The sequence below is a fragment of the Aptenodytes patagonicus genome, chromosome Z (genome assembly GCF_965638725.1).
Source record: "Aptenodytes patagonicus chromosome Z, bAptPat1.pri.cur, whole genome shotgun sequence".
NCBI lineage: Eukaryota > Metazoa > Chordata > Aves > Sphenisciformes > Spheniscidae > Aptenodytes > Aptenodytes patagonicus.
The window spans coordinates 12,109,068-12,131,768 of NC_134982.1; the positions used below are offsets into that span (position 1 = coordinate 12,109,068).

General features: G+C 51.1%; 1 protein-coding gene across 11 annotated transcripts in view; it reads left to right on the forward strand.

The window, feature by feature from the left end:
* Window positions 1-22,701, forward strand: part of RUSC2 (RUN and SH3 domain containing 2) — a 54,624-nt gene that overhangs the window by 26,127 nt on the left and 5,796 nt on the right. For 8 of the 11 annotated variants that reach the window (XM_076361943.1, XM_076361951.1, XM_076361946.1 and 5 more), the window contains 7 exons: window positions 10,303-12,384; window positions 14,782-15,570; window positions 16,096-16,296; window positions 17,544-17,687; window positions 18,771-18,847; window positions 20,890-21,064; window positions 22,014-22,119. In XM_076361943.1, the coding sequence (XP_076218058.1) occupies window positions 10,410-12,384; window positions 14,782-15,570; window positions 16,096-16,296; window positions 17,544-17,687; window positions 18,771-18,847; window positions 20,890-21,064; window positions 22,014-22,119 (3,467 nt within the window). In that variant the 5' untranslated portion in view covers window positions 10,303-10,409. Of the gene's footprint in view, window positions 1-6,627; window positions 6,714-10,302; window positions 12,385-14,781; window positions 15,571-16,095; window positions 16,297-17,543; window positions 17,688-18,770; window positions 18,848-20,889; window positions 21,065-22,013; window positions 22,120-22,701 lie in introns of all 11 variants that reach the window. The other 3 variants (XM_076361950.1, XM_076361952.1, XM_076361953.1) reach the window with 3 other exon arrangements.

The following is a 22,701-nucleotide window of genomic DNA, read 5'->3' on the forward strand; positions in this document are numbered from 1 at the left end:
TTGGTGTGGAACTCACTGGTTCAGGAAGTTACAAGCCCTAGAAGTTGCAAGAATTCAGAAAAAAAAGGGGACACTATAAGGGATGTCAAGAATATATAGCACTGTGATTGTATAGGCTCCTAACTTTCTATGGGCGGGTTATGAAACCCACTTCTAGACGTAAACTGTTCCCACCTGGGAGGCTGCCTGTGACTGGAGGGGAGAATGGAGCAGGCGGTCGCTCATTTGCCCACTTTGGGGGCTCTGCTCATGCAGAGCATCTGAACTCTGCTGGCAAAGGTGGAGGACGGGGCTTCACCCCTCTGATTCAGCCCACAGACGTCTGTGTTCCTGTGCTGAAATCAAAACTTCCCTGTAGCAGTTGATCCATGAAGATTAAATATGTTCATCTGTCCGTCACATCTTTCTCCTCCCTCTATTTCTGAGATAGTGGCAACAGTTGCCCTTGATTTTTGTCTTTCTTGAGAAAAGCATTCTTGATAGACTTGTTTTGGCCAGGGAGGTCGTATCAAGACCTGCTGTGGAGTTCAAAGAGTGTTTTCTAATCTTGCACAGTCTTGCTATGGTCCAAGGATTTGTTCCCAGTTCAGAAGCTTCTTGTCCCATTATCTTGGGAATCATTCTGCTTTTTTTTTTCACCCACCCTGAATTCTGCTGAAATGAGATTCAGACAGCACTTGGACTTGATTACAGAGGACCTGTTTGTTCAGGGACCTGGCCAAAAAAGGGTCAAGAAATGCACAGTCTTAACAGTAATCAGGCAAATTCCCTTTTCAAACCTGTGTACTACGAGGTCTTTTCCTCTAGCTGCCTTCAAGGGATTGCAAAATCCAGCCTGTGGTCTAAAAGCAGTTGGATATCAGCAGCAAAAGTGTATGTGGTCCTGATGTCCTTCAGAGGGCAGGATAAATTTGATGCATTAGTCTCATCAGATGCTGCCTTTATTGGGCTGTTACTCAGCCTTTTTGCTTTGCAGCATGCTATCATCCCCCAGTCAGGGTGCTGCCAGCCTCCAGATCATTGAATTGCTTATTGCATATTCCTGCTTTGGAAAGACAGAAAATTTTTTCCTGTGTAACCATTTATTGCTTCTGGCCTTGGCAGAACTACCTAGAGCTAGGAAGGGTTAAAGTTTCCTGCAGTCTTAGCTGGAGTCAGCTGTTGGACATAGCTGCTGTTTGAAAAACCATTTAGAAGTGCACTGTGAAGGGGAACATCTAATAAAACCAGGCTGCTGCTGGGATGTTTTCTGTTTGTGCTTGATTTTGGAGCTCCTGATCTGGTTGCACACAGTGTGTATTAAATTCCGTGTAGGATTGCATCATTTAAAAATAATACAGCTCTGCAGATGCAGGCATTCTGGCTGTCTGACAGAACTGATGCCCATCACTGCTAGGTAATGCCATACCTGCATTGCTTCTCCTATTCACTGGGACGTGGCTACCTAGTCCTGGTAGCAAACCATTGCACCACTGCTGTGTTCAAGTCTGAAAATAATCCTGCTGGGGCTTTTTGACATCTCTAGCTGCTTCATTTACAGTGGCTTGTGGGGTGATACTTCACGTATTTCAAGAACTTGGCCCTGCTGTGGTTTTACTTCACTCTCCTGTAGCCACCTTTGCTGCCTGTTCTGCTTTTGCTATGTTGCCACACAGGGTTGTACATCTGTAATCTGCCATCCCAGAAATGTTTGGTTTTTACTTGGTAGTGAGTGATTCCTACATACGTGGAGCTCTGGGCTGAATAGACAGTAAACACGATTTTACAGCCTCTTTAACTGAGTTATCTTAAAACTGAGTTCCTTATTTGTTGGGCTTTCTCCAGTGATCACTGATGCTTTTGCCTTGCAGGGAGGGTTCAGGATTGTTTTGCAGCTGTGATTCCTGCAAGGGGTTGTCTGGACAGAAGTGCAATGCCAGTTTTAATCTGGAAGCAATAGTGAAGATAAAGGAAGCAATAGTGAAGATATGCAGCCGTGGAGTGGCTGGAGTCTGTATGGGTGTGCTGACCTGTACGGCAGTGAGATCTTATTCACTGTGAAGACAGACCTTTGTCCCTTTCAGGGCTTAGCTCATAGAATCATAGAATCATTAAGGTTGGAAAAGACCTCTAAGATCATCGAGTCCAACCGTCGACCCAACACCACCATGCCCACTAAACCATGTCCCTAAGTGCCTCATCTACTCATCTTTTAAATACTTCCAGGGATGGGGACTCCACCACTTCCCTGGGCAGCCTCTTCCAATGTTTCACCACTCTTTCAGTAAAGAAATTTTTCCTCACGTCCAATCTAAACCTCCCCTGGCACAACTTGAGGCCGTTTCCTCTCATCCTATCGCTTGTTACTTGGGAGAAGAGACCGACACCCACCTCGCTACAACCTCCTTTCAGGGAGTTGTAGAGAGCGATGAGGTCTCCCCTCAGCCTCCTTTTCTCCAGGCTAAACAACCCCAGTTCCCTCAGCCGCTCCTCAGAAGACTTGTTCTCCAGACCCCTCACCAGCCTCGTTGCCCTTCTCTGGACACGCTCCAGCACCTCAATGTCTTTCCTGTAGTGAGGGGCCCAAAACTGAACACAGTATTCGAGGTGCGGCCTCACCAGTGCCGAGTACAGGGGCACGATCGCTTCCCTACTCCTGCTGGCCACACTAGTTCTGATACACAATATTTCTGATACAGGCCAGGATGCCATCATCTCTTTTCCCCAAGTCATGAAGGTGGTAGGGGATCTAGAGCTACTTGAGATGGAGCTGTTCTCATGTGCTTTTTCTTTGTGCAGATGAAACTTGCTTCTGAAATTATCCTTCCATAAGCCTTGGATAAGTAGAGCCTCTCCTTTGCCATGGTCTGGGCAACACCAAGTTGTCTGAAGCCAGATTCCAGTAAATGTTAGGGAGGAAAGTCCTGAGGGCCCAGTGGAAGTGATTGTGACCTCTCATTGAGAGGTCTTTCCAAAGTATAGTAATTCTAGGGATGCTTCAGATACACAGCAACCCCTGAAATCTCCAGTGCTGTTGAGAATATCTCCATCCCTGCGAAGCATCTGTGCCCTGTGCACCTCTTACTATCAACTCGGGAGCCTTCGCCCCTGCAGTGCACACCTGAGCAAGAACGGCTGCTCATTCACCCTTGCGTGTAGCCATATAACAGACTTCGGGAACAGTTTTGCCATCTTGTATGCCTGCAGGGACAGGTCAAGAGAGCAGGCTTTGATTCACAACGCTGCGCTGAGTTTGATGCCTGACTCCCTCAGCAGGACCCTTTATTCCCTACCCTCCCATGGTGGAGAGTTTTGAGCTCACAGCTCCCAGGCATAGAAGGTGGGAAAACCTTCAGTCCACACTTTTGCTGGCTTTGACTCTGGTTCACCCACAACTCCTGGCTGTGTTTTTGTCACTACTCAACTGCAGCCTCTGGTTCCTAGGGTCCCCCATCGGGCAGATCTGTAAAAGGAGCACGTTCATGAGGCAGCCAGCTGACAGCCCTGCTTTGCAGCTAAGCCCTGGCCAAAGCTGTGCAGTTAAGGAGGAGTTAAGCTTGGCATCTTCAGCTACTGATTCTGCCCAGCAGTTTCATTTGCTTATAGGATTTTTTTCCTTTATGTGTGGGTTCTTGAGTGCTCTGGGAACCCTGCAGCACCCAGGCTCCAGCAGCCAGGCAGACCCATGTTTCAGAAAGGAATTGTGTAATTTCTGCTCTTGTAAGATCTTCAATATGCTTTCAGAGTGCTCAGGCAGAAAGGTGCTATAGAAGCGTAGTCCCTCCTCCTGCTGCTGCTGCTGCTAGAGTGTCTGTGGTAAGAAAGGATTTCCTGTGTCTGCAGTTTGATTCAGCAGCAATTTCGGTGTGATATTAGCAGCTAGAAATATTAGTCTTTTTCTCCTCTGTGGATTTGCATATAGTAATTAGGAGCATATGTGGTGGGGGCTGGGGCAGAGGACAGCTGGTGGGGAGAAGGAGGAGCAGGTTCTAGCCCAGATCACCTCGGTGGATGCTCGTGAGTCATGGCCTATAAGTGGCTCCTGCAGAGTGCCACATGCCAGATGATGAGTCATGGAGCAAGAGAGCACAGAAATGGGAGAGACTGGTTCGGTCACTGTCCGGCTCCTGTGTTAGCTGGTATAGATCTGCTGCTTGAGCTATTTCTGATGTCTCCTGTAACTCAAAGTGCACAAAGCAGGTGGGGCTTCTTTTCCTCTGACTGGGAGACAGTACCTGCCTCACGCCAGTTGTGTCATCAGCAGGAATACACGTACTACCTATTGCTTATTTTCGTTTCACTCACCCTCTCATCTCTGCTGGCAAGCCCCTCATCCCTGACCCGCACAGCTCCTTGCTGTCCTGTGTGCAAGGGCTGCGACTGATCATCATGTGCTGCTGTTTCCATTTTGAACACATCATAATCCTATATAGTTCTGGGATGTAATGATACCTTAATCGTGGGCTTAGTCAGGCTGTCCTGGAAACCGCTGGAAGAAGCCCTAGCCCAGGCAGCACCTCGTTGTGGAAAGAAAAGGGAAGTGTTTTTTTCAGGAATCACTGTTTGCTCAGGACCACAAGAGGAACTAGCCTGAGCTGTGGCAGAAATTTTGGAAGTATTTAGTCTTTCTATCTTGCTGCAGCCCCCTTTAAACACTGGGTGCTGGTATATTCACCCTGGGACCAGACAGACCACCCTCACTATGCTCCCTGTTCCCTGAGGCAGGGAAGGAGAGCTGGAGTTTTAGGATGAGTCAAGCAACTAGTATTTCCTTTTACACCTTTTCTTTCATTAAACATGCTGGCTGATTTACTAAAGCATTTAATGAAGGCGTGAATTTGGCAGAGATGTATTAGCTGGTGAGAAATGAACGGATGTCCAAACAAACGCCACTAGCTAGTCCCACCCTACAACAACTTACAGGCTTCCTCACCTCCACCCTCTTCTTACTCACCCAGGTGGTTCAGCCCCATCCCCAAGCCACTCATCCTGCGCCCCTCGCCCCATCCTCTTCACTGATGCTGCTCCCTGAATGCCCTCCATCTTGCTGGAAAGGCAACTCCTGTTGAGTTTTTTTAAAAACCATTCAGTACTTTCTGGCAGCTTTTGGAGTGGCAGAGTTGGAGCAGGGACAAACTGTGTTACTGGGATCCTGGAAACTGGTGCTGGAACCAATGAACCCTGAGATCCCCCATGCTGTCTGAAGAGTGGCTTTCAGTTTGGATTCATCTCCCAGCCCTTTTGCCTGGAGGTAGACTTACAGGGAGTAAACTGAATATATCTCTCCCTGTGGAGCAAAGAAGAGATGTCTGTATTGTGCCCCCGTCTGCAAGCTCACACAAACTGTTGCTTTTTGCAGCATTTCTGCTGGTGCTTGTTTTGTAGAGCTGTGTGGTTTCTTCAGGCGTGTTAATGCAAATGCTCTGTAGGAGTCGGGGATTCATACGAAACAACCCTGAAAGAACAAGCAGCTCCAATACAAAAGGATTTTTGCTGGTTCATCTATGAAACTGAATGCCCAGTTTTTAACTCTGTTTTTCCATTTTTCCCCCATGATGCATCTTGCTCCATCTGAGGAAGATGATGACAACAGTGAAACTGTAGCCATTCAGAAAGAGGCAGCAAGAACCCTCACAGTTAAAGGTTTCCATTGGGCGTTCAATTTCATAGTTGAAGTGACTGAGATTTGTAGAAACAGTAATCTGTTCAGAAAAGCCAGCCTCCGAAAAGCCAGCATCGCCTCCAGCTGACAGTTCTGATGATACTGCTCCTGCCTTTTCATCCTCTGTGCTATATGTGCAATCTTTTTGCATTTAAATCACATTAATTTCTTAAATCTCTGCATGCTTCCCCCAGTATTGTATTACATTTTATGAGGAAACTTGTGTCGCTCTGTGTTGAACCCGGTTGCCCCACGTGTGCAGCTAAGAGCACTGAGCAGAGCGGGGCATTAAGCAATCAGCGGTGGAACTCCAAAAGCCAGAGCAGTAGCAGATAGCGGGGTATGCCTGGAGGTATGTGACCGACACACCTAACGCATCGACACTTGGAGGCAAGGATGGCACCAGGAGGCACTGGTGTTTGCACCAGTGAAGCAGAGCCTTGCAGGCCAGCTGGAGCCAGCTCTGATGGCTTCTGCATCTTCTCAGCAGTGTCGCAGAGGCAGGCGGTTCTAATCCAGGAGCCACGGAGCTGCACTGACCACCCTTAAATTAGCACAATGTCCTCAGTCTTTGAGGGTAGGACAGAGGAGGGATTTGGGGGCCTCTGTGTAGTGCTCAGCAAGGACTTACAAGGCATGAGGTGCAGAGCCTGAAGGGCTCAGCTCTGCAAGGTGCTGCATGCCCCTGTTACCTGCAGCATGCTACCTCCTTTCTAAAGCGCAGACACGGCTTGGCAGGCAGCTCTCAGATCAGTGCTGAACCATCCTTTTTTTGCTCAACACTCCTCTGCCGCTACTTACCTGGAGCTTTGCTGCAGCTAACAAGTTTTTGCCATGTATATATACATGGAGGTACAAGCATTGATAAGCAATTCCACACCACATCATAGGTGTCTCACAAAAAGCCGTCCTTATCTGCTCTGTATTAGCTTGACTGGAGTGAAGCATCCATAGGTAATGAAATGTCTGGCCATCGCCTTCTGCAGGTAACCCTTAGCGCCTCAAGAAAGAGCTGACTGAATAAACAACCCATATCTTCTGTGTAGCAGCAGATGGTGTCAGTATGGAGAAGGTAAAGAATTTTGACATTTGCAGTCAAAATGGCTGTTGTACTGATGTGTCTAGAGTCATGGTGCTCCCTGTGTGCCTCCCTGCCTTGCACTGCCATGATCCCTAGGCAGGGATCATTGCTGTATGCTGTGTTTGCTGTTGTATATGTAGGATTGAGAAGGATTCATCACACTGTGGGCTTGTGCTATTGCAAATGACAAATAAAAAGAATGAACTGGCAAAAATTGTTCAGGTGCAGACGGGACACTTCCAGTTTCTCCACAACTGGAAACTTCCCCTTGCAAAGGGGTGTTGTTGTGGTTTAACCTCAGTCGGCAACTGAGCACCACACAGCTGCTCGCTCACCCTCCCCCCCCTCGCCCCCGGTGGGATGGGGGAGAGAATCGGAAGAGCAAAGTAAGAGAACTCGTGGGTTGAGATAAGAACAGTTTGATACTTGAAATAATAATAATAACAACAGCAACAACAATAATAACTTGTAATGGAAAGTAAAACAAAGAGAGAAAGAGGGAGAGAAAGAGAGAGATACAAAAAGTCAGGGAAAGAAAAAAAAAAACCACGTGATGCAACCGCTCACCACCCGCCGACTGATGCCCAGTCAGTCCCCGAGCAGCGATCGCTGCCCCCTGGCCAACTCCCCCCAGCTTATATACTGAGCATGATGCCACATGGTATGGAATATCCCTTCGGCCAGTTTGGGTCAGCTGTCCTGGCTGTGCCCCCTCCCAGCTTCTTGTGCACCTCCTCGCTGGCAGAGTATGGGAAGCTGAAAATTCCTTGACTTCGTATAAACACTGCTTAGCAACAACTAAAACATCAGTGTGTTATCACATTATTCTCATACTAAATCCAAAACACAGCACTGTGCCAGCTACTAGGAAGAAAATTAACTCTGTCCCAGCTGAAACCAAGACAGGTGTGAGGGCTTTACAAAGAGCTGATCAAAGCCAGCAGAATCTGAAACTGCTCTGCTTGCTGGTTTATGCTCCAGTGTCAATCCCAGCCTACCAGACCCTGAATAGAAGAGGGAGGATCCTTCTACAGTCTTCCAGAATCCGGGAGGGAGAGCCAAGGGATGATATGGCCGGGGAGGATGCTCTGGTGTTGGAAGCTGAATAATCCCTGCACTGGCAGTGCCACTGCCAACCTCCCTGCCCGAAGGGAGAGAGGGGTATCTAGGGCACAAAAAAGTCATGCATATCCCTAGGGAAGCTGTCAGAATGGCTCCCGGCAGGAGCTGGCTGCGTGCTGCCTGTGGTATTGGACCTCAGAGCCTTGTGCTGGAAGGAGGCTGTGGGTGCAGGCAGAGTGGGCATCCGTCTGCTGCAGCATCTGTGACAGCCAATGAATCACAGTCCACCCGGGGAGCCTGTGCTGCCACTGAAACCAAATAGCTGGGCAGAGTTGCATGTTGCAGCCAGGGCTCCAGAGAGACAGCTGGGAAATGGCTGTGTGTCAGCTCTCTTGACATTTTGCTGTCAAATGTCAAAGTGTGCCTGTGCAAGCCTTGTCCTCCCACAGCAGCATCTGCACGAACATGAAGTGCGTGTTGCTCAGCAAGGCTTGTCAGCAGATAGGTGCTGGTGCTGGGAGCTGGCTCCAAGCAGCCATTTCCCAGAGGCAGCCGAGACCCAGTGCTTCAGCAGTGAAGTGTGCTGTCATCATGGTCTGTATCCTCAAAATGATGCTTTTCAAGTGGTTGCATTGTGGCAACACTCAAAATATAACAAGGCCTTATGGGGAGACATGATCTAAGTGTTAAAATCAGCTACAAAGGCAGTAACAAGGGCAGATAGCCACTGGGGGACCAGCTTTTTCCCCATAGTGCTGAGGGGGGGAGACAGGATAAATAGGGGCTCCTGCTGCTACATGTACCGTCAGTGGTGTGCAAGGTCAAAAATGGGGCATGAATACTGCCCCAACTGTTGAAGAGCACTTTCAGGGTGTGCATGTGCTAGGCACAGACTCGGGAGTTACTGTGCTGTTACCCACGGTGGTTCTTGAACAATGTGATCTTGGGAATCCCTGATGTAAAAGATCTTGTCCCAGGAAACAGGCTGAGGACAGACTCATTCCTTTCAGTGGCTGTGGGAAAGCAGCCAAAGGCTTGTAAGACAGAGGAGTCACTGAAAGGGGAGTGAAGGGTGATACAGGCATTAGGGAGACTATAGGTGGGGGGGAGTTTCGGGTCCCACGATAGTCCAGCTGGATGTGGTCTAAGTGGTCCAGGTGACCTCTCTACTTCAGAGCCTAATCCTGGCTGAAACATCCCAGCAGAAGCAGACATGAGGCACAGATGTGAGTGTGCCCCTCACGTAGGTCTCATGATGATCTCCCGTAGAGTCTACCAGAAGGTTTGTCTGTTCGCTAACACTGCTGTTAGCATTAACTTTTACATCATTGGGTGTTTACTGTAAACACTAGGTCCATTTCCATCTTTGTATTTTTTTTCCTGCCAGCATCATCCTGTGTCTGTGAGAAGCACTACTATGCGTGGGATGAAAGTACTTCTTTTGATCATTTTTTTTAGCATCTTTTAATTGCTATTCTTGTGCCGTGAAGCTGAAAGAACTGAAGTTCCTGATCTTCCTGTGGAGCTGTCTCATTGCTTACACTATTGTTCTAACCTCACTTATCCCACATTTCTCAATTTCCCTCCTGGGCTCCCATGTGCCTTTGCAGCTCTGCTCCAAATTCTTTATTGTCCCGTAGTCACAAATGCTGGGGTAAGGTAGGCAAAGACAGATACTGTGAATGCTACTTTCTGGAGTCAGAAGGTCAGTGGTGGCAGCAGACCCGGGGTCCTGGAGTCCAGAGCAGGATCACAGTATGTGGTGCTGTGAGCACTGAGGGTGCCTGGATGAGATATGGGACGTGGATTGCTGACCAAGGATGTTTGGGCCAGGGTTATCAGAACAAGTGAAGGATCTATGAGAGCACTAGGTCCTGGCACCATTAAAAGAGCTCAGGACCTAGTGGGGGTGCCTGGATTTTGGAGAAGAACCATTGTTGCTGCTTTCCTGTTCCAGTCTGTTCCCGCTTTCCAGTCTCAGCCTGGACTTGTGTCTCTCTAACGTTGCAAGGTCTGGCAGTGCTGTTCAGCGTTTAGTTCTTAAGGGACAGTTCAAGGTACCTAAAGTTCAAGGCAAAGGTATTGAATCCAGTGCAAGAAGATGGACTGCTCTCATCAGAGTGCAGCAATTCATTTCAGACCCTGTGCTGCCTGCATGTTTTTCTGTGAGCGTGCAGTGCCATCCACAGTGAGGTCTTCATTTGGCGCAAAGCCTGTGCCGCCCTTTGGCTACTTGAGTGAAATCAGTAGCTCACTTTAGATAAGTTTGAGAGGGGTCAGTTGGAAGCACAAGTGTTGTCTCAGGAGTCCGCAGGGAGGGGGACATGTTTGTCTTATATTGTGATGCTTTCCCTGAAGAAAGGCAGCTCAGGACCTTGTGCTTGGGACCTTGTGCTGACAAGGACCAGTCTGTTTGGTCATTGTCAGCACATGAAGTCTTCAGTCAAACCAAGGATGCTTTAAATAGTCACTGCCTTTCCTGAGAGGTGACTTCCTTTGTGTTTTTGTCTCTCTCTAGGTATTTGAACTCCCCCATGAGAAGTGTCCTCCTTGCCTCTCACGTGCAGCCCTACCTGTCCATGGGTAGCACCGACTTAACTGATGTCCTGAAGAGCATTCCTCACCATGGATAGTCCACCCAAACTGACTGGTGAGACGCTGATTGTCCATCACATTCCCCTGGTGCATTGCCAGGTCCCTGATAGACAGTGCTGCTCCGTGAGCAAAAGGACCAACCCCTTCTGCCAGCCAGAGCTCAGCATTACACGGACCTCTGCCCTTCCAGACAGAGACCTTTCACAGACTGACTCCTTGGTGTACAGCAGCTTTCTCCAGACCTCCGAAACCTCAGCAGAGGCCTCAGATAACAAAGAAGGCAAAGCAAGGGATTTGATTGTCCCTAGTGTCAGTAAGCGACACAACCCTTTCCTGCTGAGTGAGGGTGAAGACCTCAGCATCTTTGGGGATGACTTGGGTCAAAAATCTTTTCACCTTCACAACTCACTTGTGGCTGGCAAACCTCCCTTTCATCTGCATGAGCTGGCCTTGCCCCCTTTCCACCTCCACGACTCTAACCACATTGTGAAATCCTGGAACATGGCCAGCCGGTCCGGTGTGGTAGATGGGCAAGAGGACAAAATCAGCAGTGACGATGTCCAGAAGAGGAACAATGCAAACCGGTGCCACCAGGCCTCAGAACGCATGGAGCTGGATGAATGCAGTTGCCATCGCGGCAGCTCCTCCAGCTTCTCCTTTGATGGTGGTGACCAGGAGTGGAACCAGAACACGGGTGAATCACTGAGGAATCAGGATGCCCTACACAGCCGGACGTGCAGCTGTTCCAGCTCGGAGCTCCAGCACTGTCGCTGCTACAGTTCATCAAGTCAGTCTGAAGTGATTGACCAACAGATGGGCTATATCAGTGACTCCTCCTGCAACAGCTCCGATGGGGTGCTGGTGAACTTCAGTGCTCTCTACAACAAAATGAATGGCCATTCCCGATCTAACCTGAATTCAGCCAACCTGTCCTGTGACTCTTCCTTCTGCAGCCACTCAGACACAGGAGCTTTTTACCTGGATTTGCATTCATCACCCACAGAATCCAAGATGTCTTGCGAGTCACATCACCCAGAGACTTCAGGGAAGGTGTGTGGGTGTCAACACTCCTCCTCCTCACCTGTCCTTGATGCTAACTGCAACTCCTACCACCTCCACTGTGAGCCTTGCACTTCGGAGAGCTCAGACCTCACTGCCTGCTTCCAGAGCCAAGCACGGCTCGTTGTGGCTACTCAGAATTATTATAAGTTAGTCACGTGTGACTTGTCTTCCCAGTCATCCCCCAGCCCAGTAGGATCTTCCATAACTAGCTGCTCGGAAGACCATACCAAAGGTAGCCCAGCCCAGCCCACTGAATACTATCTTTTTAGAAGGCCTGACCTGAGACAAGAAGAAAGCAACGTGGAGTGCAGTGAAGAGGAGGCAAAGGGAGAAGCCACCCAGAACACGATTGAGGGTCAGGTCTATGTGAATGTGTCACCACCTAACCTCAATACAAGCCGGCAGCGCTCCAGGAGCTATGATCAGAACCTGGACAGGAGTCCCAGCAGCAGGCTGGGCTCCTTGGAGCGCATGGTGAGCTGTCCGGTCAAGCTGAGTGAAAGTCCAGCAATACCCATCCAGAGTTCCCCCCCAAAGCGAGTGACATCTTTTGCTGAACTGGCTAAAGGCAGGAAAAAGAACAGCACCTCCCCACCACTCCGGTCCAGTGGTGATTCGTCCTTGGAGTTCTCCCCTATCCCCGAGACACAGCGGGATTGCCCAGCCTTCCTTGAAGAAAGAGCTCGCCGCAGCCAGAGTCTTCCACCCATGCCCTTCGTCCATGGCCTGAACCAGAGCTGCGAGGGCTTCTGTTTAAATCATGCTTTTGGGGACAGCCAGGCTTTGTGTTCCACCAAAGACTCGGTCTCCAGTGAGAAGGTCCCCAGTGGGCATGGGGCAGGTGAGCAAGCCTCTCTCTCCCTGCTGATGGAGGCAGATGCCAGCTTCTCAGGTGGCTCTGCCAGTGGCCACGGACAAAGAGATGTTAGAGCCCGAGCAGACGGTAAGGAGCCAAACTAGGCAGAATGGAGAAGTAAAAGGAAAAGCTGCTTTTTGGGAACATGAGGGGAGCAGCAGAGGAACCGGCATGGTGATGGGAGACCAGTGCCTGTGCAGTTTGTTTCCTGGTCTACCACTCCCTGGGACAAAGCCCTGCTGTGCTTATTTCAGACCCAGATCAGTGCCAGTGTCTTGTCCTTGTATTTCTAAAGCCTGTTGAGGTTTTGTGCAAACCTCTCATATCATGTAAGGGAGGACACGGCATTAGCACTTAGGGTCTGTGCAACTTGGAGGATTGACTCCCTTTCAGGGCGTTGTACTCCCCCAGTCCATGAGAATCACCTGCTTTTAGCTCCTAAGACAGAGACGTGAAGATGCTCAGCAGAGTCGTGTTCCCAGCTGACAAAGGGAAAGGAACCACTGAGGAGTTTTTAGCCTTTCTTCTTTGAAGCCACATGGGGCAGAGGTGGAGAGGGAGGAGGCATAGTCAACAGTCTCCTCTCAATGCAGAGTCAGGGTGCTCACACAGTCTCTGCTGAGACTTACAGCATGAGTCCTGCAGAGATTAGAGGAGCGGCGTGTCTCTGCTGGAATATCCTGGCCATGTCCTCCACACTGCATTGGATTGCAGCAGAGGTTCCTCTGGAGGGTAATTGTCCCAGCTCCCTCTGCAGGAAAGCCTGTAATACATGAGTTGCTTTCCGCCTTGATATTGCCGTTACCTGTCCTGGTGAGGAAGCTGTGTGGCAGCCCCATCTCCAGCATGGCAGGAGACCTAGGCTCTGCCCTAGACAGTTCTTGTACCTGCTTCACAGGTAAGAGAAATGGGGCTCTGACCAGGCTGCTGTGGTAGATAGCCCTTAACACGCCAAGGACCAGACTGTCTCCATTTAATGCCCTGAAGATTTCTGGCAGGAGATAGGAAGAACATGTCACTCGTTGCTGTGGCAGGTGTGGGAGAGATTTTGGCCTTTGGAGCAAAGGTTTTTTTGTGCATTGTCCTGTTTGTTTATTGAGCCTTGAAGGTGCACTTGGTGTGGGATGGCAGGGAAGGCAGACCTCTGCTGGGAGGAGGCAGCATTGGAGCAGCCCTCCAAGAGCTGCTCGGGGAGGAGGGGTCAGACAGGAGCTCTCAGGACAATAGGTCCCAGCAGTTCCTGCACCCCCTGCTGTGGTCCCTTCCTCTGCACTGTGACAGCAAGGCAGGCATTAGCACTGTGCGGAAAGCACTTGACTGTGGCTGGAGATAGAGGCAGAGCTGCCTCGCACCAGCTGAGAGCAGCATGCAAACCTAGAGGGTCTGAGAAGGGACTAGAGGGAAAGCAAGCCCTGCTAAAGGCTAGCTATAGGGAGAGAAGAGGCCTGGAACACCTCGCAGGCAGCAGGTAACACCAGGGCTCTGCTTGGGATGGGTCCTTTGTCCCAGGATTTGCTGTGGGCTGGAGGAGTCAGGGGGAGACAAGGCAGAAGGTGCCACGCTGCGCTGCGCTGCGGCGTAGCTGGTGATCAGGGATCCCAGTCAGCCCCGTGTGTGCACCCAGTGCTGTGTGTGTTGTACACTGTGTGCACAGCGTGTCACGCTTCAGCTGTGTCCCTCGGGATATTGTGGCCCCACTAGGAGCTGCAGGCACGCATAGGAGATCAGCCCAGCACACTCCCTTAGGGCATCCCTGTCTGTCATTTGATGGAGCAGACCTGCCTTTTCCAGGGTTGGAAGCTCTCCTAATTGTGCTGTGGTCCTGATTTGGTTGGGAATGTCCTGCTTGGATCTGGTACAGGCAGGAGGAAGAAGGAAGCTGCGTGCTCAGGGGGGGAACAGTTACAGGAGAAAGAGGAGGGAGGGAGAAGGGGGAGCAAGCAGCCTTTCCAGCAGCACTGAGTGTGATGTGGGATGCAGAGCTGCAGTGCTATTCCTTCTAATGCTTGTGCTCAGCGGGGTGAGTTCTCAGCACATGTGGGAGGGGACAGTCCTTCAGGATAAGAAATCTTGCTGTACCACAGTGCACTGGGCCATGTCTTTGTGGTACTGCCTCGGGTGGAGGCAGGTCAAGGGCAGGTGCTTGGGGCCATGACTTGTGCTGTCCTCGGTGCAAGGGATGGGGAAGAGATGGGAAGCTGGTGACCCTACCAGGAGAGAGAAGCTCCCAGTGCAGTGCCCTACACATCCAGACAGCTGTCAACAGCTGGAAACTCTGCATTTGGGGCCACGTCTTTACCCTGCTAGCTCATGATGTGTGTAACTGGTTCAGACTTGAACCACTCTGCGTGTGTCACTGGCCTCTAGCTCATCCTCTTCCTCCCGCAGCTGAGAGCACATTCCCTTTTGTCTGCGATCTGCCAGGCTGATGATGACTGTCCCTCTGCCCATTCTCATGCTCTGTCCCCCTTTCTCTCCCCGAAGGTGGTGGCACAGACAGCAAGCCTGTGGTACGCTACAGCAAGGACCAGCGTCCCACAACTCTGCCCATCCAGCCCTTTGTTTTCCAGCACCATTTCAGCAAACCATCCAAGGCCCGTGCTCTGCACAGCCATTTTGCCTCCAGCCTTTCCCAACTCTACAGCTTGTCCAGCAACCGGCCTGCCAGCCAGCAGATCTCCTCCAATTCCCAGTCCTCAGCCTCGGCCACCTCGGCAGAGCAGTCGGCGGGGGTGGGGAGCCAAGCCCACAGCACACTCCTGACCCAGCGCTCAGTGGATGGAGCTGCCTCCCGCAATGATGGCTGCATTAAGAAGCCTGCCCCTGAGACAACCCGGCCATCCCCTCTGGGGAGTTACTCTCCTGTGCGATGCAACGTGCCTTTCTTTCAAAGCGTGGACTCCTCTTCCTCGCCCACAAAGGAGAGGGCTGGAGAGAGCCAGCCCCCCAGGAGCAGGTCCTGCCCCATCTCCGCCAGCCTGCTTTCCACAAGGTCTTCCCCTGCTGTCAGTGCCATGCAGCCCTCCCAAGCCACCAAAGCTGATGCCCTGAGGCAAAAGGAGAACCCCAAGCCAGTTCCCAAGAAGGAGGCACCACTGGAGCCAAGCCCACTGCTCTCCGAGTACCGACTCCGCAGTGGGTCCCTCCCACCCCTCTCGGTGGGCAGTGTGCCCGTGAGCAGAGTGGGGGGCCGTGCAGATCCCCACTGGAGAAGTGGCAGTGAGACCAGCAGCTCTGGTCCCCTGAGCAGCATGGGAATACGGCCCCTCAATGGTAGGTACCCATCCGTCAGGACGTGCTAGTCTGGAACATCTCAGCTCCCTATGACTATGGCTGCTCCCTATAGTACCACCCTCTTATAGCCACAGCCTGGGGCAAAATTGCATCTGGGTGCTGCAGCACCCAGCGGCCCCTATCATCACTCTGCCTGCAAAAGAAAGTCCTACACTAAGAGCATGACCCTCCAGTCCCAACTCCTACACTGTCTCCGGAGAGGGCAGTGTGGGGCTGCTGATCTTACAGCACCCCACACCAGGTGCTTGCACCCCAAACCTGCTCCCTCTATGCCTGCAGCCACGAGGCCACCCAGGCTCCCGCCCTGCTCTGCCAGGCTGTGGCCTCCGCCTCCCTCCATGTATGTGTGCTAACGTCCTGAAACGCTGCTGGACTTTTAACTAATGTGCCGTCTCTCTTTCTCTGTCCTTCCTCTTTCTCATCTTCTCTCTCCCCGTTTCCCCTCCATATCCTCCCATCTGCTCGTGTCCTCCCGTCTGGTGCTCACTGCCTGTGGCGTCCTAGCGAACCACCTCTCCCCCCAAGCGCTGAAGTGGCGGGAGTACAGGCGGAGGAACCCCCTGGGTCTGGACCGCGTTTCAGGGCTGCCCGGCTTAGCAGGCAGCCTAGACAGGAGGCAGCAAGAGCCTCGGCTGAACCGGGGGAACCCCATCTTTGAGCTCCCTGGCACTCTCAACAGCAGCCATTTCCACTGCAAGCTGAACGGTGCGCACCACCTTTCTGCTGGGGGCGGGTCTTGGGAGGTAACCTTGGGGCTCAGGTTCAGTATCCCTTGAGGCTCAGGTTCAATATCCTTTGGGGATTGGGTTCAGCCTGGCCTCAGCACTGCTCTGCCTGCTCTGAAGAGGGATGATGCATCTGCTCGCAGTGGGGCTGAGAGGTACAAGGGGAAGATGAAAATTGCTTCACTGATGGGTGCAATCTGTGTGGAGCCTCCCTTCTCTACAAGCTGAGAGCAGTCTAGGTCGGGGCTGGATTGAAGGGGAAAGTGAAAGGCCCAAGAGCCTGCTCAGACCTCAGCAAGTGCTCCTGGACTGTCCAGCTTGTCATTCGTGTCTCGTTCGGGAGTTGTAGTCCTTGGAAGATCTCGTGTCTGTGCCCCACGGTGTCTGCCCATCTGCCCCAACCCCAGCAGCATGCTAGGTGCTGGGCTGTAGCTCTCATGGTGCAGCTGGCAACACTGTAGGGCTCCATGGGGCTCTGTCCTCTCCATGCGCTGCCCTTAAGGTCTTCCCCATCCTGCAAAACCTGTGCAGGAAGGGCTGAGAGGGGCAGGCTGCTTTTGGCTGAACCTTTGAGAGTCCTCTGGGAGGAGCAGAGGGGTCTGTCTGTGGGAGCGAGAGCATTCTTGAGGCCAGCCCCAAGTCATGGAGGGAATTCCCCAAAGCTCTACACCTCGCTCTGCCAACCCAGTTTCTCCATACCTCCTTCGTGGGAAGATGCCTAGTGTAACAGAGCTGGGGAATCAACCAGATGGAAATCGAGCACATGAGAGAGCTCCTGCAGAAGTCACCCCTTCAAAATAGAGACCATTCCTGGGGACAGGCATGTAGTTTGTTGCCTGTGCATGCCTGTGTGTGACAAGCAGGAATTCTCTCTGTGCTCTGCTTTTGACCCCCCCCTTGCTGGGGCTATCTGCACAGCTGCCCTGAGAGTCTGGTGCAGAGAGGTGCACCAACCCATGAGCGTGAACCTCCCACAGCATCTTCCAGTGCCCATGGGCTCCCAGTCAAGCTGGAGCTAGATGTTGGGTTGACTGTGGGGTTGAACTGTACAGGCTCACATTGCAAATCATTGCTGGGAGAGTAACAAGCCTGTAGCATTGCTGTCCCAGTCTTGGTGTGAAGATTCCTGCTGGTGCACGTTGCATCTGGGAAGAGCAAACAATGTGGGATAGGCTTTTGTATAAGGGCTTGGGGCTGATCCTTCTCCCCCCTGTCTTGGCCCTGCAGGACAGTCTATGAGGCAACTCCAGCTTACCTACACTGACTTCTTCCCTGACTACTTCTCACTAGCAGAGAAACCCCCCGCTGAGTTCTGCCTCTCCCCAGATGGCAACACAGAGTCCATCTCCATCGACTTGCTGCAGAAGAAGGGTGAGTCCGTGCATCTCTTGTGGATGAGAGTATGGCGTCACACAGCATAAGGTGAACAGTGCTTCTCTCTGTCTCATGTCATCTCTGTAGACATAATGGTTTCTTTCCCTGCCCTTCTCTACTGTAGCATCATAACTACGTGTCCCCCTGGACTGATGGCTGTTTCCATGGCAGGTTCTTGTGTTCTCTGCACCATGCAATGTGCCACGGAGTATGTTTGAGCTGTTTGTTCCAGGAAGTATGATTAGAAAGGATCTTAGTGTCCACAAGAAAGGGCAGGGAGTGCAGGCAGGCACAGGAGTATGACCCTAAGGCAGGATATGCTGCCACCCCTGCCTCAGTATACAAGGGCAGACCTGTGAATCCATTTCATGTTGCAGATGCGCTAGCCTGAGATTTTGTAATTTAGGTAAAAGGCCTGTTGGGTCCTACATGGTAAAGTGTTTATGTAAAAGGGTGGGAGAAAGGATTCCAAAGCAGGACAAGATATGGCTGTGATGAGATCGATGCTAGAGGCAGGCTTCAGGACTGGGTTGTTGACAGCTGCCTCGGTATCATGTCAGAGGCAAGGGATGTGAGAAAGGTTCCCATGCCTTTGCCAGCTATGTGTTGGTGATTACCAGATGGCAGCCTTCCCCTCTATGCCACTTCCCTTCTTGCATCATACTGATAAATATGTCAGATTACCCACCACTGGCTTGTTACTGAAGGTCATTACATAGCTTGCCAAATGCATGGCTTTTGCCCTGCCGCCCTGTAGGATCAAAGCAGCAAAACACTCCTTGCCTCAGGCTCCATCTCTGCTCCCTCAAGGGATGGTGCGTGGAGGTGATGTTCCATGTCCCTTGGGAACATTGACAGGGTGTCTTACGCTTCGGCCACTTCTAAAGGTTGTCCTACTGTCAGGCTGATACATGAGTGTTGGAACCAGCAGGGACAGATTTGGTGAGGAGTTAGGGAGGACTCTGCATGTTTTTGGCAGAAAGGACACACGCGCTGACATAAGCTTCTTCATGAAGTGTTTGGTCAGGGTCTGTCCTAGAAGTCCCTCAGGCAGCTCTCTGACTCATTCTTTCCCTCTAGGTCTGGTGAAGGCAATCAACACTGCTGTTGACCTGATTGTGGCTCACTTTGGAACCAGCAGGGATCCAGGGGTGAAGGTATGTCTTGCGTTCAGTATGGCTTCTCAACATCATGCGTGACATGGAGAGGATGGAGAAAGATTGCCTCTTCATTCTCTTCTAGTCAAAAACTACAGGGTATCCAATGAAGGTAGTAGTACCAAGAACAAACCAAAGGTGATGGTATGCCATGCAGCAGATAGTAAATCTGTGACAATTCTTGCTGCGTAATGCTGAGGGTGCTAAAAGAGTACGTGGATTTAAGGGAAGATCAGAAAAACACAGGGAAGGGAAATTCATTGAGGTCTACTAAACACATCAGAATAATGTCCAGCTTAGGTAGACTCTGAGCTGAAAGTAGTTGTTGGCTGTGAGAGTATTAAGGGCAAGTATTATATATGTTTGCTCTGGTTTGACTCTTTCTGATGTACTTACTCATGGCTCTTTATAAGAGAGAATACCTCGCCAGCTGGCCTTCTGGTCTGATGCAGTACACCAGCTCTTTTTTCTCATACAGTGGAGAGTTGTGCCTCCCTTCTCCACACGCCCTGTGATTCTCTTCTGGCACTGGTGCCGGGACACAGTGCAGTGTCCCCAGTCCCTCGATGTGTCACAGGGCTCCATAATGATAAAAAAGTGCATCAGTCATTGCCCATCTGGGGCAGGTGGGCTTCCCCTATAACCCTTGCCACAAACCCACTAGCTTCAGAGTGCATCTAGGTTGCCCATGGGGCTGGCTGTCCTTGGCCTGTGCTCCCCTCATCTCCCACTTCTGGAATAATGGAGAAGCAGAGCAATCTTGTTTCTGTTTGTACCAGCCAGCGTGTGCAGTCCTGTGACACTCAGCATGTTTGTGGTGCCTCCTCTCAAAGCTGAATGCTCTGCTTCAGTCAGGGGACTTTGGGGCAGCAATGTGACACTATTTGGACGTGACAACTGCCCTGGAGTGCCATCCCCAAGGAGAAACCTGACTGGGACAGATTCCAAGCCCATTCAATCTTATCTCAGATCCCGGAGTAATTTGCCCCTAATTACAATCGTTGCTGATGCAGAGATTGCTGTGCAGCGTAACCGGAGCTGTTGGGATTCCCACAGCTTTTTAAGGCTTCACTGTGAATTTCTTATTCTTGCAATGTTGGTTTGGGGAATAATAGCAACATTCCCCCATTACTTTACTTGCCAGAGAGTGCTGTGGTTTTGACCTGGGGTTTCATTATACATCAGTGTGCCATGGGCTGAGCATTCACCTGTCAAAAGGCATCACCCATCCCTGATGCTCCCACGCTCAGTGGATCTGGGGGGATTATTCCTGACCCAGAAGTTCAGTCTCAGTTCAGGGCCTCTGTGGATCCGTGCCAGCTGGCCAGTATAATTCCAGCTCAGCTGGTAAAATCTGTGCCCTGAACACAACTGCCTGGGACCACCAACATGACGTGTAAGGCCTGGGGCTGACCCCTTTGGGTGGACCCCTCAGCAGCTCAAGGACTATATGCAGCAGAATATGTCCCTGCTCTGCTGATGCTGGGCTCTTACGTGCTTCCTCACTTCAACCTGAGCGCTGTCCATCCATTTTGCCCTCACCCTGTTTATTTATAGTAATCCCTAGGAATTATAGCTTGGCATGTCACTGAGTTAAGTGTTCCTTAACCCCTCGGTGCTGTTAGTTCCTATGTGGCTTGCTGCCTCCTGCTTCAAAAATAGCAACAAGAAAAGCTACAGCAGCAGAAAAATCCCCTACTCTTTTCTTCCTCCAGCAGGACAGCCTTGTTATACCTGTAGGGAGAACAAGGTATCCCTTCTAACCAGGATATCCTTTTCCCCAGCTGGGTTTTTCTCTTCCTAAGCTGTTGCCTGATCCCAGCCTGGGGCAGACCTTGCAGGGAGCAACCCATAACTGGTGTATGAGGCAGCAGGGGTGAAAGGGAAGAGCCTGCCTGTTCAAGAAGCTGCTGAGCATCATCATAGCCTGGATATTGCCTGCTGGGCATCTGTAGTAGGCAAGTGAGGCTGGACTGTTCACATGCATCTGTACCTTGTAGAGCAGTTACCAACCCCTCTCCCTGTTGCCTGTTCTCCCTTAGGCCAAACTTGGGAACAGCTCCGTGAGCCCCAACGTGGGGCATCTCATCCTGAAATACCTGTGCCCTGCTGTCCGGGACGTTCTGAGTGACGGGCTCAAGGCTTACGTCCTGGACATGATCATTGGCCAGAGGAGGAACATCCCCTGGAGCGTGGTGGAGGCATCCACCCAGCTAGGTATGGAGGGTGTGCAGCGATGCTCATTGCTCTGCGGTGTTCCCGTGTTGTGGCTGGGAGGTGCTGTGGAAGGTTGACTATAAGGGTGGGGATGCAGGATAATACCTGTCTCCCTGCATGGAACAGGATGTGCCTTGACCTTCTGTTGCAAGACAGGAGAGCCACTGTTCTATTCTGCCCAAATATTTGTTGTCATTTCCCCTGAAATTTTCAAATTCTCCTACAACAGGTCCTAGCAATGAAAAAAAGATAAAAACAAAAAGAATGCTCTTTTCCCCCCTCTAAGTTTCCAGGGTGTTTCTAGATCTTTGTCTTTAGCCCTGCACAGCTACTTTATAACGCAGAGCTGTGCTCTCTCCTGGTCTGTAAGAAAATTTGTGCACGCAGCTCACTTGGCTCAAGCCTGCCCACAACACCTGCACCCTCTGCTACTACCAGTCTGCACCCTGGATCGTGGCAGTCACTACCATCCAGGAGAACTCCTTTCTGAGGTTACAGATGGCAGGGCCACACTGATTTCTGTGTCATGAAGGGCTTATATCCAGGGCTGGGAAGCTTCTAGCCTGTTTGTGGCAAATCTCCAGGTCTGGGGTTATCTCCGTGATTGCAGACACCCCAAATTATAACCACCCACCACAATATTCTGTTTACCTGACGATTTTGAGCCAAGGGCTGTGGTTGTCCTTAAAGTATGGGAGGCAGCTCCTTGTGGTATTGAAACTCTCCCAAAGTTTTGGACTGGCAGTCTGGGACAGACCACAACCCATCTCCCTTGTGGAGTCTAACTGTTGGGATGGAGTGAGCTCATCTTGGTGTTTGGTGGAGGGGCAATGCACATACAGGCATGGGCACCCAGCCAATGTCTGGTTTTGCTTTGATGCTCCTTCCTGTGGTGCCATTTTGGCTTTGCTGACCACGACTAATCTCAACATTTTGCTTCTCTCCATAGGCCCCTCTACCAAGTTGCTGCACAGCCTCTATAGCAAGATCAGCCAGTACACGGAGCTCACCAACCACACCATGAGGTTCAACGCATTCATCTTTGGCCTCCTCAAGTAAGCAGGCTCCCTGAGCTGGCTGCATGTCCAGGGCTGGCAGCAGGTGCTGGTCCTTGACTGCAGGCAGGCACAGTTGCCAATTAAAAGACTTAAGAAATCTGGGAAGCCTCTCCCCAGCTGTAGGTGAGGGAAGAAAGAAGCTGTGAGCCTTAGGGAACTCCAGAAGGATCAAAACCTACCCTGCCAGGCCAGGACTGAGAAGGGGTGGCTGTAGCCCATTGAAGAACATTGTCAGCTTGTTTTAGCCCCAAAATATTAGATGGGAAGAGTCTGTCTGTCAGGATTCATACAGGGTTAGACATAACATATGCATAAATTACTCCTGGAAATCCCTGTTTAAATCACTGCTTCCTGGAGCTGCAGTGAATCCCAGTGCATGAGGTTCTGAAGGAGAAATTGCCCTGGTCCACGACTCAAGGCTGGCCCTTCCAGGTTGGATAAGGAGTGTGCAGACTATACTCAGTGTTAAACAGAAGGCAGCAGCAATGTCTCTTTGCTGGTCAGCAAAAGCTCTGGCAGTGGCAAGAGAGTCCCCAAGATCTTCAAACATTGGGGGACTCCTACAAGCAGGAGCAAGCT